We start from the raw sequence: 14,363 nt of genomic DNA on the forward strand, positions 1-14,363 counted from the left end.
TACTGGCATTGCCAAAGATGCCTGCATTTCATAAACAGACAAAGGAGGAATGGTGGGCCACCAGCTACCAATGTGACTGATGTCATGGGTTTTTTTATTAAAGAGCTTGTTCCACCCTGACTGAGGATAGGAAGGCAATTCTATATTCCTGGATGTTGCGCCAATACTGCACTTGTATATTAACCTTTCAGTCCTCCTTGCCCATTCAATGCATGCCCCACGGTTTTTCAGGAGGTGACACTCACTTTTCTTCCCATCGGAATCGGCGTGCACCTTGCGCACCAGGAAGCCATGCTTGTACGTGGCAGCATTGGGGTCCTGCATGATGTCCAGGAACGGGTTGCTGCCGCTGCTGATCCGCTTCATGGTCTTCAGGCTTGGGTTTGCCCTTTCATCGGCCAACTCAGACAAGGATTTACGCAGTTCCTCCTCATTACTGTCAGGAGGAAAAGCACTTGCCTTAAGCATAATCAAAACCCTTCCGTAAGCACAATTTCACACACAAGTCATCATCTAATCTCCGCGGCTTTAGCCTATTCATCCGCATATTCAGTTGTCTCTGCACTAATACCTGCAGTGGGCTGGGTTGACAGAAACGAGAACCCAATGATCCCTCAGGACAGTCGAAGAATGGAGGGATCTTAACGCAAATACTCACACATTTCTAAAGGTTGCAGGGCAGGTAAGTAAGGTTAAGGAGGGTCATAGATGGGTGGGGATTGAGGGTGGGAAGTTGAACCAGTATCATTTTTAATCCTCTTGCATCTTCTTCAGGCAGTGCTTTTGATTATTTAACATGCTCTGTGATCGTTTCTGTCAGCACTAAAGCAGGATTGCATTCAGGAAGCACTTTGCCAACCCTAATCGCATCACACTGATATCAGTTGCTTGTGTTCTGCAAATAATTCTGTTATTACCTCTCCACAGGGATATTTTAAGATTCGGATGTTTTGGGATGAAACAGAGAATGAGGAGAGTCTGCAGGCTACAGCTGTATTTCCCCCAATTCACTCCCACCATTCGTTTAAGAAGGCAGCATCCATCTTAAAGAACCATCAACATTCAGGATGTGACCTCTTCTTGTTACTACCATTGGAGAGGAGATACAGGAGTCTATAGACACACACTCAACCCTTCATCCCCCTCCACAATCTGAATAGTCCTTGTTGTTCCCTTCCCTGACATGGTATGGTACAGTAGCATAGTGGTTAGCGCAACGCTTTACGGTACAACCAACCCAAGTTCAATTCCCGCTGCTGCCTGTAAGGAGTTTGTACGTTCTCCCTGTGACCGCATGGGCTTTCTCTGGCTGCTCTGGTTTCCTCCCACACTCCAAAAACAAACCAGCTGACAGGTTAATTGGTCATTGTAAATTGTCCCGTGATAAGGCGAGGGTTAAATCGGGGGTTGCTGGGTGGCGTGGGTCAAAGTGCCAGAAGTATATTTCACACTGGATCTCAATAAATAATTAAGTATTTATTATTTTTTGTTATTTATAGCAACTTTATATCTTTGCACCGTACTGCTGCAGCATGATTAACTTATTATTATTTAATTATTTATGGTTTTATATTGCTATATTTCTACACTATTCTTGGTTGGCGCGGCTGTAACAAAACCCAATTTCCCTCGGGATCAATAAAGTCTGTCTGTCTGTCAAAACAACAAATTTAATGTCATCTAAGTCAGTGATACGAACTCTGATTCTACAATGTTTATGACATTCTTACTGGGGATCCGCGGCAGTTACACTGTAGCTCACCTCTGCAAGTCCGAATGACCAGGACTTCAGGGACTGAAGGTGTTTCAACACACAGAAGGCTGGAGGAATTCAGTGGGCTGGGCAGCACCTCCGAAGAGAAATGGGCTGCTGACATTTTAGGTTGACCTAACATGCTGATTGTCCATACCCTGCATGACACACTGAGTCCCTCCAGCTTTCTGTCTGCAGCCTTACAAGTAAGACCATAAAACATAGGAGCAGAATTAGGCCATTGAATCTGCTCTGCCACATGATCATAGCTGATTTATTATCCCTTTCAACTCCATTCTCCTGTCTTCTCCCCATAACCTTTGATTTTCATACTAATGAAGAACCTATCAATCTCCACTTTAAATATATCCTATGACTTGGCCTCCACAGCAATGAATTCCACGGATTCACCACCCTCTGGCTAAAGAAATTCCTTCTCATCTCTGTACTAAAGGTACGTCCTTCTATTCTGAGGCCCTCTGAACCTAGACTCCCCCAAATATTGGAAACAGAATCAGAATCAGGTTTATTATCACTAGCCTGTGACATGAAATTTGTTAACTTAGCAGCAATTCAATGCAATACATAATATACAAGAAAAAATAAAAATAATACTACAAATAAATAAATAAATCAATTACAGTATATGTATATTGAATAGATTAAAAAACAAATACTGTATATTTAAAAAAGTGAGGTAGTGTCCAAGGGTTCAATGTCCATTTAGGAATTGGATGGCAGAGGGGAAGAAGCTGTTCTTGAATCGCTGAGTGTGTGCCTTCAGGCTTCTGTACCTCCTACCTGATGGTCATGGTGAGAAAAGGGCATGCCCTGGGTTGCTGGAGGTCCTTAATAATGGACGCTGCCTTTCTGAGACACCGTTCCTTGAAGATGTCCTGGGTACTTTGTAGGCTAGAACTCAAGATGGGGCTGACTAGATTTACAATCCTCTGCAGCTACTTTCGATATTGTGCAGTAGCTCCCCTATACCAGACAGTGATGCAGCCTGTCAGAATGCTGTCCAGGGTACACCTATAGAAGTTTCTATAGAAGATCTCTACATCCACTCTATCAATATTCAATAGGCTTCAGTGAGAGTAAGCAGCTGTAAACATCTCCCTCTCTGCCACCCCGTTCATTTTCCAATCATTTTCTTTCTTAACCTTTCTCTCCTTGCTTACTGTCTGAGAGGTGATGACCAAGCAATATCATTAAGGTAGACGGTTTGTTAACCAAGGCCCAAGAACCAGTTTGTCCTTTCTGGATGCACTTGTGATCCCACCACGGTGTTCAATCCTATTTTTACACCACAGAGTTTGTTTTGCCTTGCATGACGGAGCACCCTGTGGAGACCTCAGAGCTGCAATAAGGCTCACAGCAGATAATGAGAGATGTGGAACGAATTCTCGCACAGGTACTGACAGAAAAATCAATGCAATTAACAGTATGCAGCTAAAATAAGAAAATATAATTGAAAGATTTGCTTTCTGAACCTTTGCAATGCACACATTTCTCTCTCAGTTTCCAACAAAAGCTTTCATCAAACTAGCTCAGAACTGATTAAATTCCCAATTAACTTGTATATAAATGGGTACATGTCCTGGCATTTTGATTTTCATAAATTTATCACTATTTCCTTTTATATTAAGAACTTAACAGTGTAGGATTTTCTAGCTAAAACATGCGAGAGTCAACTATGGCTTAACCAAAGACGCAGCCCTTTACTTCCATTACAAACCCAACAAAAGCAGTCGCCTTACACTGATGTCATTACGTCAGACACTGTCTCTTGAAGCCAACACCACTCAAAGGCAGTGTTTGTGAATTAGGTAGAACACTTTCTGTTATGTGACATCTGTCACCCATTATATTACCCTACTGATGCACCATCAATAACTCACTCTGAGACGTAAGAAGCGAGATATTGGCTTTTATTGACTGGAAGAATGAACAACACTACATCCTGGAGAATGAGGCCGGGCTCAGGCCTCAATCGCCTTTATACAGGGGTCTGTGGGAGGAGCCACAGGAGCAGTCCAGACAGGTATATGTAGTTCACCACACCTACCACGGTAGGGTGGTGAAGAGTTGCCAGCATTATCATCGTCTTCTCAGGCAGTCCCATGGGTCCAGAATAAGCTACTCCCACTCTAACTCTGTGGATTCTAGAGCAGCAGAGATGGACCCCATGGGGCTGCAACACTCTACTACAGATGAGCTGGCTGGAATTGATGGTGTGTCGCAGGAGTTAGCATGGGAGGCAACCAACCCTATCCATTATCTACAGCGGCTTCTCCGTGCTGCTGCTAAAGCCTCCATGTTTGTAGTATCATCCACATTGCCATTTTCAACAGGACAAAAATCATCAACTTATGCAACAACTTTGAGGGATCAAGAGAAACGGGCCCCAAGATCCCACAGTTCCTCCACATTGCTGAGAATCTTGCTATTAAACTTGTATTCCGTTTTTAAGTTTGACCTTCCAAAGTGCATCACTTCCAAGAATGAACTCCATCTGCCATTTCTCAGCCCGGCTCTGCATCCTATCAATGTCCTGTTGCAACCTATGACAACCTTCTACACCATCAACCAATCACCTACAAACTTACTAACCCACCCTTCCACTTCCTCATCCAAGCCATTTATAAAAATCACTAAGAGCAGGGGTCCCAGAACAGATCTTGGCAGAGCACCACTAGTCCAGGCAGAAAATATTCTGCCTACTACCACCCTCTGCCTTCTTTCGACAAGCCAATTCTGATCCATGCAGCCACTTTTCCCTGAATTCCATGCCTCTTGACTTTCTGAGTGAGCTCGCCACGGGGAACCCTGTCAAATGCCTTACTAAAATCCATTTAAACCACACCCACTGCTCTCCCTTCTTCGATTCGCTTTGTTACTTCCTCAAAGAAGTCAATCAGGCTCATGAGCCACCACTTACCCCTCACAAAGCAATGCTGACTATTAATAGTCAGGCTATGCTTCTCCAAATGCTCATAATTCCCATCTCAAAGAATCCTCTCCAATAGCTTGTCTACCACTCAGTGGCCACTTTATTAGCTACACCTGCTCATTAATGCAAATACCTAATCAGCCCATCATGGGGCAGCAACTCAATGCATAAAAGCATGCAGACATGGTCATGAGGTGCAGTTGCTATTCAAACCAAACATCAGAATGGAGAAGAAATGTGATCTGGATGCCTTTGACATCAGAATGAATGTTGGTGCCAGATGGGACGGTTTGCATATCTCAGAAGCTACTGATCTCTTGGGATTTTCATGTACAACCTTCTTACACAACAGTTTACAGCAAATGGGGGGGGGGGGGGGGGGGGAGCAAAAAAAAATTGAGTGGTAATTCTGTGGGCAAAAATGCTTTGTTTAATGAGAGAGGTCAGAGGAGAATGGCCAGACTGGTTCAAACTGACAGGAAGGCAACAGTAACCCAAATAACCATAGGTTACAAGATTGGTGTGTAGAAGAGCATCTCTGAATACACAACATATTGAACCTTGAAGTGGATTGGATGGACTACAGCAGTGGAAGATCATGAATATATACTCAATAGGGTTAACCCTATTACCTTTCTTAGGAAGGAAGGGCATAACATTTGCCAAACTAATTGGGAATAGCCCAGTTAGAATTGAATGGAGACTCTGTCTGCTCTTACAGGCGAATGGGAAAGATTCCCTGCCATTATTTTTATGGCGCAGAGGAGTTCTCCCATCAGTTTAAGCTATGGCTATCTCACAATCAACAGACTTGCCATTGCCTTAATGCTCTTTGTGGGAGCTTAGTCCCACCATCCTGGAACTGGGTGTACCATTCAAAATGACTAGTACTTTATAGGACTTTATTCCCTGGAGTGATTGAAAGGAGATTTGATAGAGGTATATGAGTGGTATGGATAGGGTAAATGCAAGCAGGCTTTTTCCATCTTTCCATTGAGGTTGGGTGAGGCTAGAACTAGCTTAAGGGGAATATGGGGGGGTGATCTTCTTCAATCAGAGGGTGGTGAGAGTGTGGAACAAGCTGCTAGCAGAAGTGGTGTTTGTGGATTCAACTTCAACATTCAAGAAAAATTTGGATAGCTATATGAATAGGAGGGGTATGGAGGGCTATGGTCTGCTTGCAGGTTGATTGATGGGATTGGTAGAATAATAGTTTGGCACCGACTAGATGGGCCAAAGGGTCTGTTCTGTACTTAACTAATTTAAAATGAAGTTGATTTTTTGGCATAATGTGATTTTGATTTTGCTGTTTCTTAAAAAAGAATGACTTTTAGCCCCAGGAATTTTTCTCAATGTTTTAAAATAAATATTACTTCACAGTGTGTGGGCATTCTGAAAGTTATTGTCCATCTGTCACTACCTCTCAGTAGTTAAAACTCTGGGGCAGCTATGGGTTAGAATGGGGGAGGATGGCATATTTTCTAGTGAATTGGGTGAAATTTATGACACAGCTCTTAACCACAGCTACTGCTGCTGAGATCATGAAATTGATTTCATTCAGGGCAGGTCTGTACTGTAGTGGTTAGTGCAATGCTTCACAGTGCTAGGTGTAATACCTGGTTCAATTCCTACCGCTCTCTGAAAGGAGTTTACACATTCTCCCCGTGATCGCATAGGCTTCCTCCCACATTCCAATGACATGCAAGTTAGGGTTAGTAAGTTGTGGGCATGCTATATTGGTGCTGGAAGTGTGGCGACACTTTGTTTCGACGTACATGTGATAAATAAAGTTCAAAGTACGTGTATATATGTCACCATATACAACCTGAAATTCATTTTCCTGCGGGCATACTCAGCAAATCTATAGAGTAGAAGCTAATAAAGCTAATCTTTATTTAATTATTTAAAATTCCAATCCTCAGATGCCCCAGTGAGATATTATACACACTCCTGTCAAAGGATTTAATGATCCAGAACTCTGGGAGAAGCTGAATATCTTTCAGTTTTTACAAGTTGCACCACCCCTTTACACGTTTAAGGTGGATTTATCTGTCGACCAATTTCTCTATCTTGATTTCATCTTCCACTGAATCCTGACCAAGTTTCTTTAAGCTGAACCCCAGAGAGGATGCAAACTGTTTGATTTGGTTCAATGAAGAACTCTGGAAGGGACTTCAGCAAAATCCACACAGTGGGTACAGCAGAGTGTAAAAACCAGCTGTGATTCCAATTCGTTTATTTGTCACATGTACATCAAAACATATAGTGAACGTATCAATTGCATTAGCCTAAGGATGTGCTGGCAACAGCCCGCAAGCGGGGCCACACAGTCCGGCTCCAACATGGCTAATTTGTCATCCAATTCCCAAAATCAAGCTCACATATTCTTATAGGATTTGCTACCCCCTGCTGCTCTGTGGCCAGCAGCTCTCTCTCTGGAAGGAAGGAGAAGTGAGTGAGTATGTGTTAAAGTCAGAGAGAAAATACTGGCTTTCTTCTGGTGTCCTTGGTCACATTTCACTTGGTAATTGACGATCTTATGAGTTTCATGTGATCACATCAATCAATTCTGGTTCAATTCATAAATGGGTCATTTAATCCCATTAGTTGTTTCAATCTCTTTTAGTCTCTGAGCACAAGAAAAGGACTCACATTTTGCTAATACATTTCGTGATTTAAGAGCTCACAGGCAATTTGATGTATAGTTGTTGTTATGATGTGGGAAACACAGTCGCTATTTTGCAGTAATGAGAGATTGACCAGATAATTCAGACTTCGGCTGAAGGACAGATACTGACAGAATATTTTTGAGAACTTCCTATTATTCTTCACACAATTCCATGGCTACTTTTACATCCCTCCGAGATGGCAGAGTTCAAAGTAAATGTATTATTAAATTTATCAGTCTGAGGCCTCTGGAGGTCAGAGTTGACCATGGACATTGTGTCCTAGCTGTCTAAGTACACAAGCCTGGACGGTACGATATGGAGAGCAAGCCGTTGCCCATGTAGCAAGCTCCCCCTCTCCACGCATCTGATGAACCCAAAGGAATGGCAGAGACTGATACAGTTTGGTACCAGCAGCATCACAGGAGCAGCCAGTCAACATTAAACTCAATGTAGGACTGCCTTGGGGACTCCAGCTCTGGATTTTTCCCTCTGGACTTAGTCCCTAGTCATTTCCCATGAGTAGGTATAGCCACAAAGCAGTGGAGGTTTGAGATCAAAGTTTTTCTTCTAGTTAAGTAGCCAACACGGCAGATGAGCCCCATCTGCCTTAAACAACTGGTTTTAAGGCACCAGTAACCTGCCTTTGCCCCTTCTCCCATCAGCAGAAATGGTTCCACTGGGCTTAGTAGTTGTCACAAGTGAAGGCCAGGAGCTGGACTTGTTCGTCAGAGGCTATTTGAGGCACACGCCATTGGGAGCATTTAATAGGTATTGGGAGCTTATCACCATTACCATCCCCGGTTATAACAACCTTAAGTTTATATGCAGTATGTTACCATATAATACTTTGGAGATTCATTTATGAAGGCATTTACAGTGGAAAAATAAATTTGAGAATTTTACAAAAAACTATATATAAAAAGACAAAAATTGAATCACAACCAATGTGCAAAAGATGAACTGTACAAACAACAATAATATTGCAAACAGGGGTTAAAAAGTGTCCCTGCAAATGATTCTAGAGGTTGTAGAAGCAGTTCAGAGTAGTGGTGAATGCAGTAATCCACACCAGTTTAGCACAGTAGTTGTCTTTTGCACATTGATCACTTGTTTGTTTGCTTGTTGTTTGTCAGTTTTTTACATGCAAGGTTTTTCATAGATTCTATTGTCCTTTATTTTTCCTGTAAAAGCCTGCAAGAAAATGAATCTCATGGTAGCATATGGTACATAATAAATTTATTTGAAATTTGAACTTTGATAGTTGTGGGGTAATAACTGTTCCTGAACCTGTTGTTGTGGTCTTTGATGATGAATCCTTGAAGTAAGATGAATCCTTGGCTCAGCCTTTCATCAGAAGGATGGTACTTTTGACAGCAGTGCATTCCTCTCCAGTAGAATGTCAGCTTAGTTACTTGTGCAGGTCTTGGAGGTGAGCTTGCACCCACAACCTTCTGGTTTAATGATGGAGGTGCTACCCACTGAGCCGTGACAGGCAGCTACCAATTTGTCACCAGAACCAGTCATCCATTTGGCAAGGTGACAGGTAAAAGCACCTTGAAACCTGTCCACCTCCAGGGGGTTAGCTTGGTCTCTCTGAAATGTCACACGCTTTTTAACAGAGGACAACATAAATAACAACAACTCACATCTAACTCAGTGAAAGTTCCCAAGACACAGCAACGACTATGAGGGGAAAATCTGAGTCAATTCCAAAACAACCCCAGCAAGAAGCATGGAACAAACAAGCTCCAGTACTACTTGTCCCAGCCACATAACTACCTGACTTATCAACATTATGCATTAAAGACTCCAGAGCATTTCCCATTAGACAAACTACTAATTATAATCTCAATTTCAACATCATCAACTGTTCCTTGCATCTCCCTGAGGTTATCAGGTTACCCAATGCCCAATACTCAGTCAATTGAGCACAACGCTTGGGATCCCAGTACTATAAACAGGGACTGAATGCTGAAAAGCAAAGAGGTTATATCGAGCATGTTGCAGAGTATGAAGGCAATGACGAAGGGGATTGATGAAGGGTCTTGGCCCAAAACAGCAACAGTTTATTCCTCTCGATAGGTGTTGCCTGACTTACTGAGTTCCTCCAGTATTTTGTGTGTGGCACTTCAGGAAGGATGTGACTCTCCAAAAGAAGGGCAAGAAAACATAATGGCTATAGGACAAGGGACTTAAATAACAAAGTCTGGTGAAATCATAATGTTTTTCTTTGCAACAGAACCCAAGAGCCGATACAATGGAGAGATCAGTTATGACAAAATTAATAAAGATAGGTCATTCTAACCACCTGGAATGGGCTGAAACCTAGGTGTATGAACATATGGATAATGGAAGAAGGTGATCTAAGGTGATGAGTGGTCACAGTCTGAAACTTACCCCTTCAAAGGACATGGACAGAGATGTAACCATTCCTTTAGAAAGGGAATTAATCAAACCCATGTGGAAATCTGTTTTATGGGTATTTTAGAAAGAGTTTTATGGGTATTTTAGAAAGAGAAATAAAAGAAAGAAAGAAACTATTTGTTTACCAATGCAGCTAATAAATCTGAATAGATCTAAAAGAACTGAAGTATTGAAAGTTGGCAGCAACAAATACAATGATTTAATTTGTCAAAAACTTGGGTAAGGGCCAGTAAGTAGAAATGGACTTGATTGCTAGCACAAGTTTGATGGACCAAATGGAATTAGAACATAGAACATTACAACCCTAGGTAAAAGTCTCTGGCTATTCACTCAGTCCATGCCTCTATCATCTTCTACAGCTCTATCAAGTCACCAAATTATACCAAAGAAATGCTTAACTGCACCATTGAGAAAGGTTTCCTCTCAGGTGATGTAGAACATTTGCAGATTGAATCAGTGGTGAGGAAGGCAAATACATTTCGAGAGGACCAGAATACAAAAGGAAGGATGTAATGCTGAGACTTTATAAGGCTTTGGTCAGACCAGACTTGGAGTATTTTAAGCTTTCTCAGGTCTCTTATCTAAGAAAGTATGTGCTAATATTGGAGAGGGTCCAGAGGAGGTTCATGAGAATGATTAACGTACTGTATGAGGAGTGTTTGTTGGCTCTGGGTCTGTACTCGCTGGAGTTTAGATGAGGGGGATCTCAGTGAAACCTATTAAATATTGAAAGCCCTAGATGGAGTGGACATGAAGAAGATGTTTCCTATAGTGGGGGAGTCTAGCACAGCCTCAGAATAGAAGAATGCTCCTTAGAACAGAGATGAAGAAGGATTTATTTAGCCGAAAGGTGCTGAATTTATGGAATTCATTGCCACAGATGGCTGTGGAGGCCATCGTTAGGTATATTTAAAATGGACATTGATAGGTTCTTGATTAGTAAGGGCATTAAAATATATGGGGAGAACGCAGGATAATGGAGTTGAGAGTGATAATAAATCAGCCATGATGGAATAGTGGAGCACACAAAATGGCCTAATTCTGCTTCTTTGTCTTATTGTACAGTAACTCTGCTGTTCTTACCCTATCAGAGGTTCCCAACCTGGTGTCCACGGACTCCTCAGTTAGTGGTAAGGGTCCATGGCATAAAAAAGTTTGGGAACCCCTGCCCTAGATACTGTCCGACCTCCTAAGTATTTCCAGCATTTTGTATTTTATTTTGCAGTTCCAGCGTCTGCAAATGTCATACTTATGGAGCCTGGACTTCAGTTAGGGACAGACTGGAGAAGACGGGACAGTTTTCCTTGGAGGAGAAATTTAAGTTACCAAAGGTGTGTATGTTTTGAGAAGCAATGAGAAAGCCATTTCCATCAGTACATGAATGAGTCTGTGGGGGTTTAAAGTAACTGACAAACAATCTATTGGGTAGAGGAGGAGTAGTAATTTCACCAAGGTGCATTGTTAATGGAATGGATGGTAGAAGCCAGCACAGTGCTGGAGACCCTGCATTTAACCATGACTTCTGATGCTGTCTTTGTGGACTTCACACGTTCTTCCAGTGACCACACGAGTTTCCTCCAGGTGCTTCAATTTCTTCCCACATCTGAAAGGCGTGCAGTCGATAGGTAAATTACTCCTAGTGTGTGGGTGAATGGTAGAATCTGGAGAAAGCTCATGAAAATATAGGGGTAGTTCAAAAAAGTGGGATTAATGTAGAATTAATGTAAGATTTTAAGTTTAGCTTGTACATCACGGCTGGGAGGACGGATGTAAGGCGGTCCTTCCCTCCACTAGCCTGCAGGTCACCTATGGGCAAGGTGTAGCACCTGCTTATCCCCCCCGATCAGGGTTACATGAAGCCATGGGAGCAGGTGGTGGATGGTCATATGAGCAGCTGGTGCATATCACAAGTGCTGGTTATGTGACTACTGATGCCAGACACACAATCTCCGACAGGGTTTTGATAATGGCTGGCATCACCTGTCTTATAAGGACACTGCCCAGAAGAAGGCAACGCAAACCATTTCCGTAGAAAAAGTTTGTGAAGAACAACGATGGTCAAAGACCATGATCGCCTACGTCATATTGTGGCGACCCACTTCCCAGCACACTCGAACTGGCTCACAAATCGGCGCGCGCAGGCATTGAGGCCGGTCCCAAAAAGGGCGCCAAGTCTGCTTCACCAGCAAGGGGAAAAGCCCACGCACGGTACGGGACTGTGAATACGCGCTCCCTACAGCATTCCCGCCCGGGAAGGGTGGGATCAGGAAGGTTTTAAAGCGAGGCCGCGAAGTTCGAATAAATCTCTTTTGCAACTGCAGCTCATCGACTACGTGTCGTTACTTCAGCGCTGCGTGTAGCACACCGCCACAATATGACATAACACATAATGATAACGGTGCACATCAAAACATCGAAATATACAGAGGAATGTATCATTTGCATCAATGAGCAACACAATTCAAGGATGTGCTGCGGGAAGCCCCAAGTGTCGCCACGCTAGCCACCAACATTGCAGGCCCACAACTCACTGACCATAACCCATACGTCTTTGGAATGCGAGAGGAAACTGAGTACCCACAGAAAACACACGTGGTCATGGGAGAACATACAAACTCCTCACAGACAGCAGTGGGAATTGAACTGTGAACATCCAATGGTTGGCAGTGTAAAGCAGCAAGCAAACTGCTATGATACTATGTCGCCCATAGTGTAAGTGGGTGATGGATGACTGGTATAGATGGTAGGCTTCCTTGTATATTGTATAAGCCCATAACACAGGAGCAGAAGTAGGCTATTCAGCCCATCAAGTCTGCTCTGCCATTATTATCCTTCTCAATCCCATTCTCCTGCATCTCCCCATAACCTTTGACACCCCTACTAATCCAGAGCCTATCAACCTCTACTTTAAATATTCCCAATGATTTGGCCTCCACAGCTGTCTATAATGAATTCCACAGGTTCACCACCCTCTGGCTAAAAAATTCCTTCTCATCTCGGTTCTGAAGGAAAAGCCCCCTCTTCTGGAGATAGGACACCCTCTACCTCTCTGTGACTTTAATAATACATTTCCAGTTCTGACATTAACTCAGTTTCTCTCGCCACAGATGCTGTCTGACCTGCAGAAGATCTCCAGCATTTTAAGCTTTTATTTCAATGATTAAAGGCACACAGACATGAGGAAATCTGCAGATGCTGGAAATCCAGAGCAACAAACACAAATTGCTGGAGGGACTCAGCTGGCCAGGCAGCATCTATGGAAAAGAATAAACAGTCAACCTTTTGAGCTGAGACCCTTCATCAGTTAAAGGTAAACACCTGAAGGTAGGGGTGGCGAGAAGCTTAATGAAGACATGTGAGGAAAGTTCTTTTTCACACAGAGAGTGGTGGATGCATGGAACAGATTGCCAGGGTAGTGATGGAAACAGATACAATGATATTTTTTAAGAGGCTTTTAGATGGACACGAGTGTGCAAGGAATGGAGGGATATGGACCATGTGCAGGCGAAGGATATTTAATTTAACGAGGCATTGTGTACAGCACAGACATTATGGGCTGAAGGGCCAGTTCTTAGGCTGAATTCAATGTTCTGTGAGAAGAAAAGTGAATGTAAATGGAGATAGCTCATTGATAGCTGGAAGAAGAACCGAAGCCCAACTGGTCTTTTACAACACCAAGAAATTTATTTTTTTGTCTTATTCTTATGTTAATGAAGAGTGCCGTCTGAAATCACATCAACCCTTTGTCCATAATCCAAGGATGACAGTTAGTTGAGTAAGTTATTGATGAATAGGCAGGCTGACTGATGGCTGGCATACCAGCTGTATTTATAATTCAGGAAAAAAATATTCTATCTGCATTAACATCTCTGAGCAATGGCCATTAATCACCCATCACAGCGGGCAGCTCCCAGTAACCTTGGCAAGGCAACCTACAGAATATCCTGGCAGGACACACTCTTGAAAAGTATTAGTTTATTAAAATTTCAGAGGTTAAAACTGAAGTATGGAGGTGTGAAGGTGAATTGGATAACTACACTTGGGATTGTAATGTTTGACGTTGATTTAATGAGCTGGGAAGCTTTTTTTATCATCCAGAGAACATTAAGATGGCTGAGACTCTCCTTTAGAATACTTTAGGAAAGTTGGCTGATCTTTTAAGGTTTGTTACTGTTCTAGAGTCAGAGGATCATACGGCACAGAGGCAGAGCTTTGGAAAACTGAGCCAGTGATGAACATCAACTATTCATTTAAACTAATTCCATTTTATTTGCCCCTATCTCCCCTGTCAACTCAGAATCAGAATCAGGTTTAATATCACCAGCATATGATATGAAGTTTGTTAACTTTACAGCAGCAATACAATGCAATACACGATAATAGAGAGAAAAAGATTTATGTATGTATAAAAGTGAAATAAGTAGTGCAAAAATAGGAAATAAAAATGTAGTGAGGTAGCATTCATGGATTTAATGTCCATTCACAAATCAAATGGCAGAGGAGAAGAAGCTGATCTTGAAGCACTGAGTGTGTGCCTTCAGGTTTCTGTACCTCCTTCCTGATG

The 14,363-nt window shown here is 42.5% G+C and overlaps 1 protein-coding gene across 9 annotated transcripts in view; it reads right to left on the reverse strand.

Moving 5' to 3' along the window:
* LOC140714305 (PH and SEC7 domain-containing protein 1-like) overlaps positions 1 to 14,363 on the reverse strand; it is a 226,103-nt gene that overhangs the window by 19,454 nt on the left and 192,286 nt on the right. For all 9 annotated transcript variants that reach the window (XM_073025411.1, XM_073025416.1, XM_073025415.1 and 6 more), the window contains one exon: positions 246 to 436. In XM_073025411.1, the coding sequence (XP_072881512.1) occupies positions 246 to 436 (191 nt within the window). The remainder of the gene's footprint in view (positions 1 to 245; positions 437 to 14,363) is intronic.

Source organism: Hemitrygon akajei, chromosome 21 (assembly GCF_048418815.1).
Source record: "Hemitrygon akajei chromosome 21, sHemAka1.3, whole genome shotgun sequence".
In the NCBI taxonomy this organism is placed as follows: Eukaryota; Metazoa; Chordata; class Chondrichthyes; order Myliobatiformes; family Dasyatidae; genus Hemitrygon; species Hemitrygon akajei.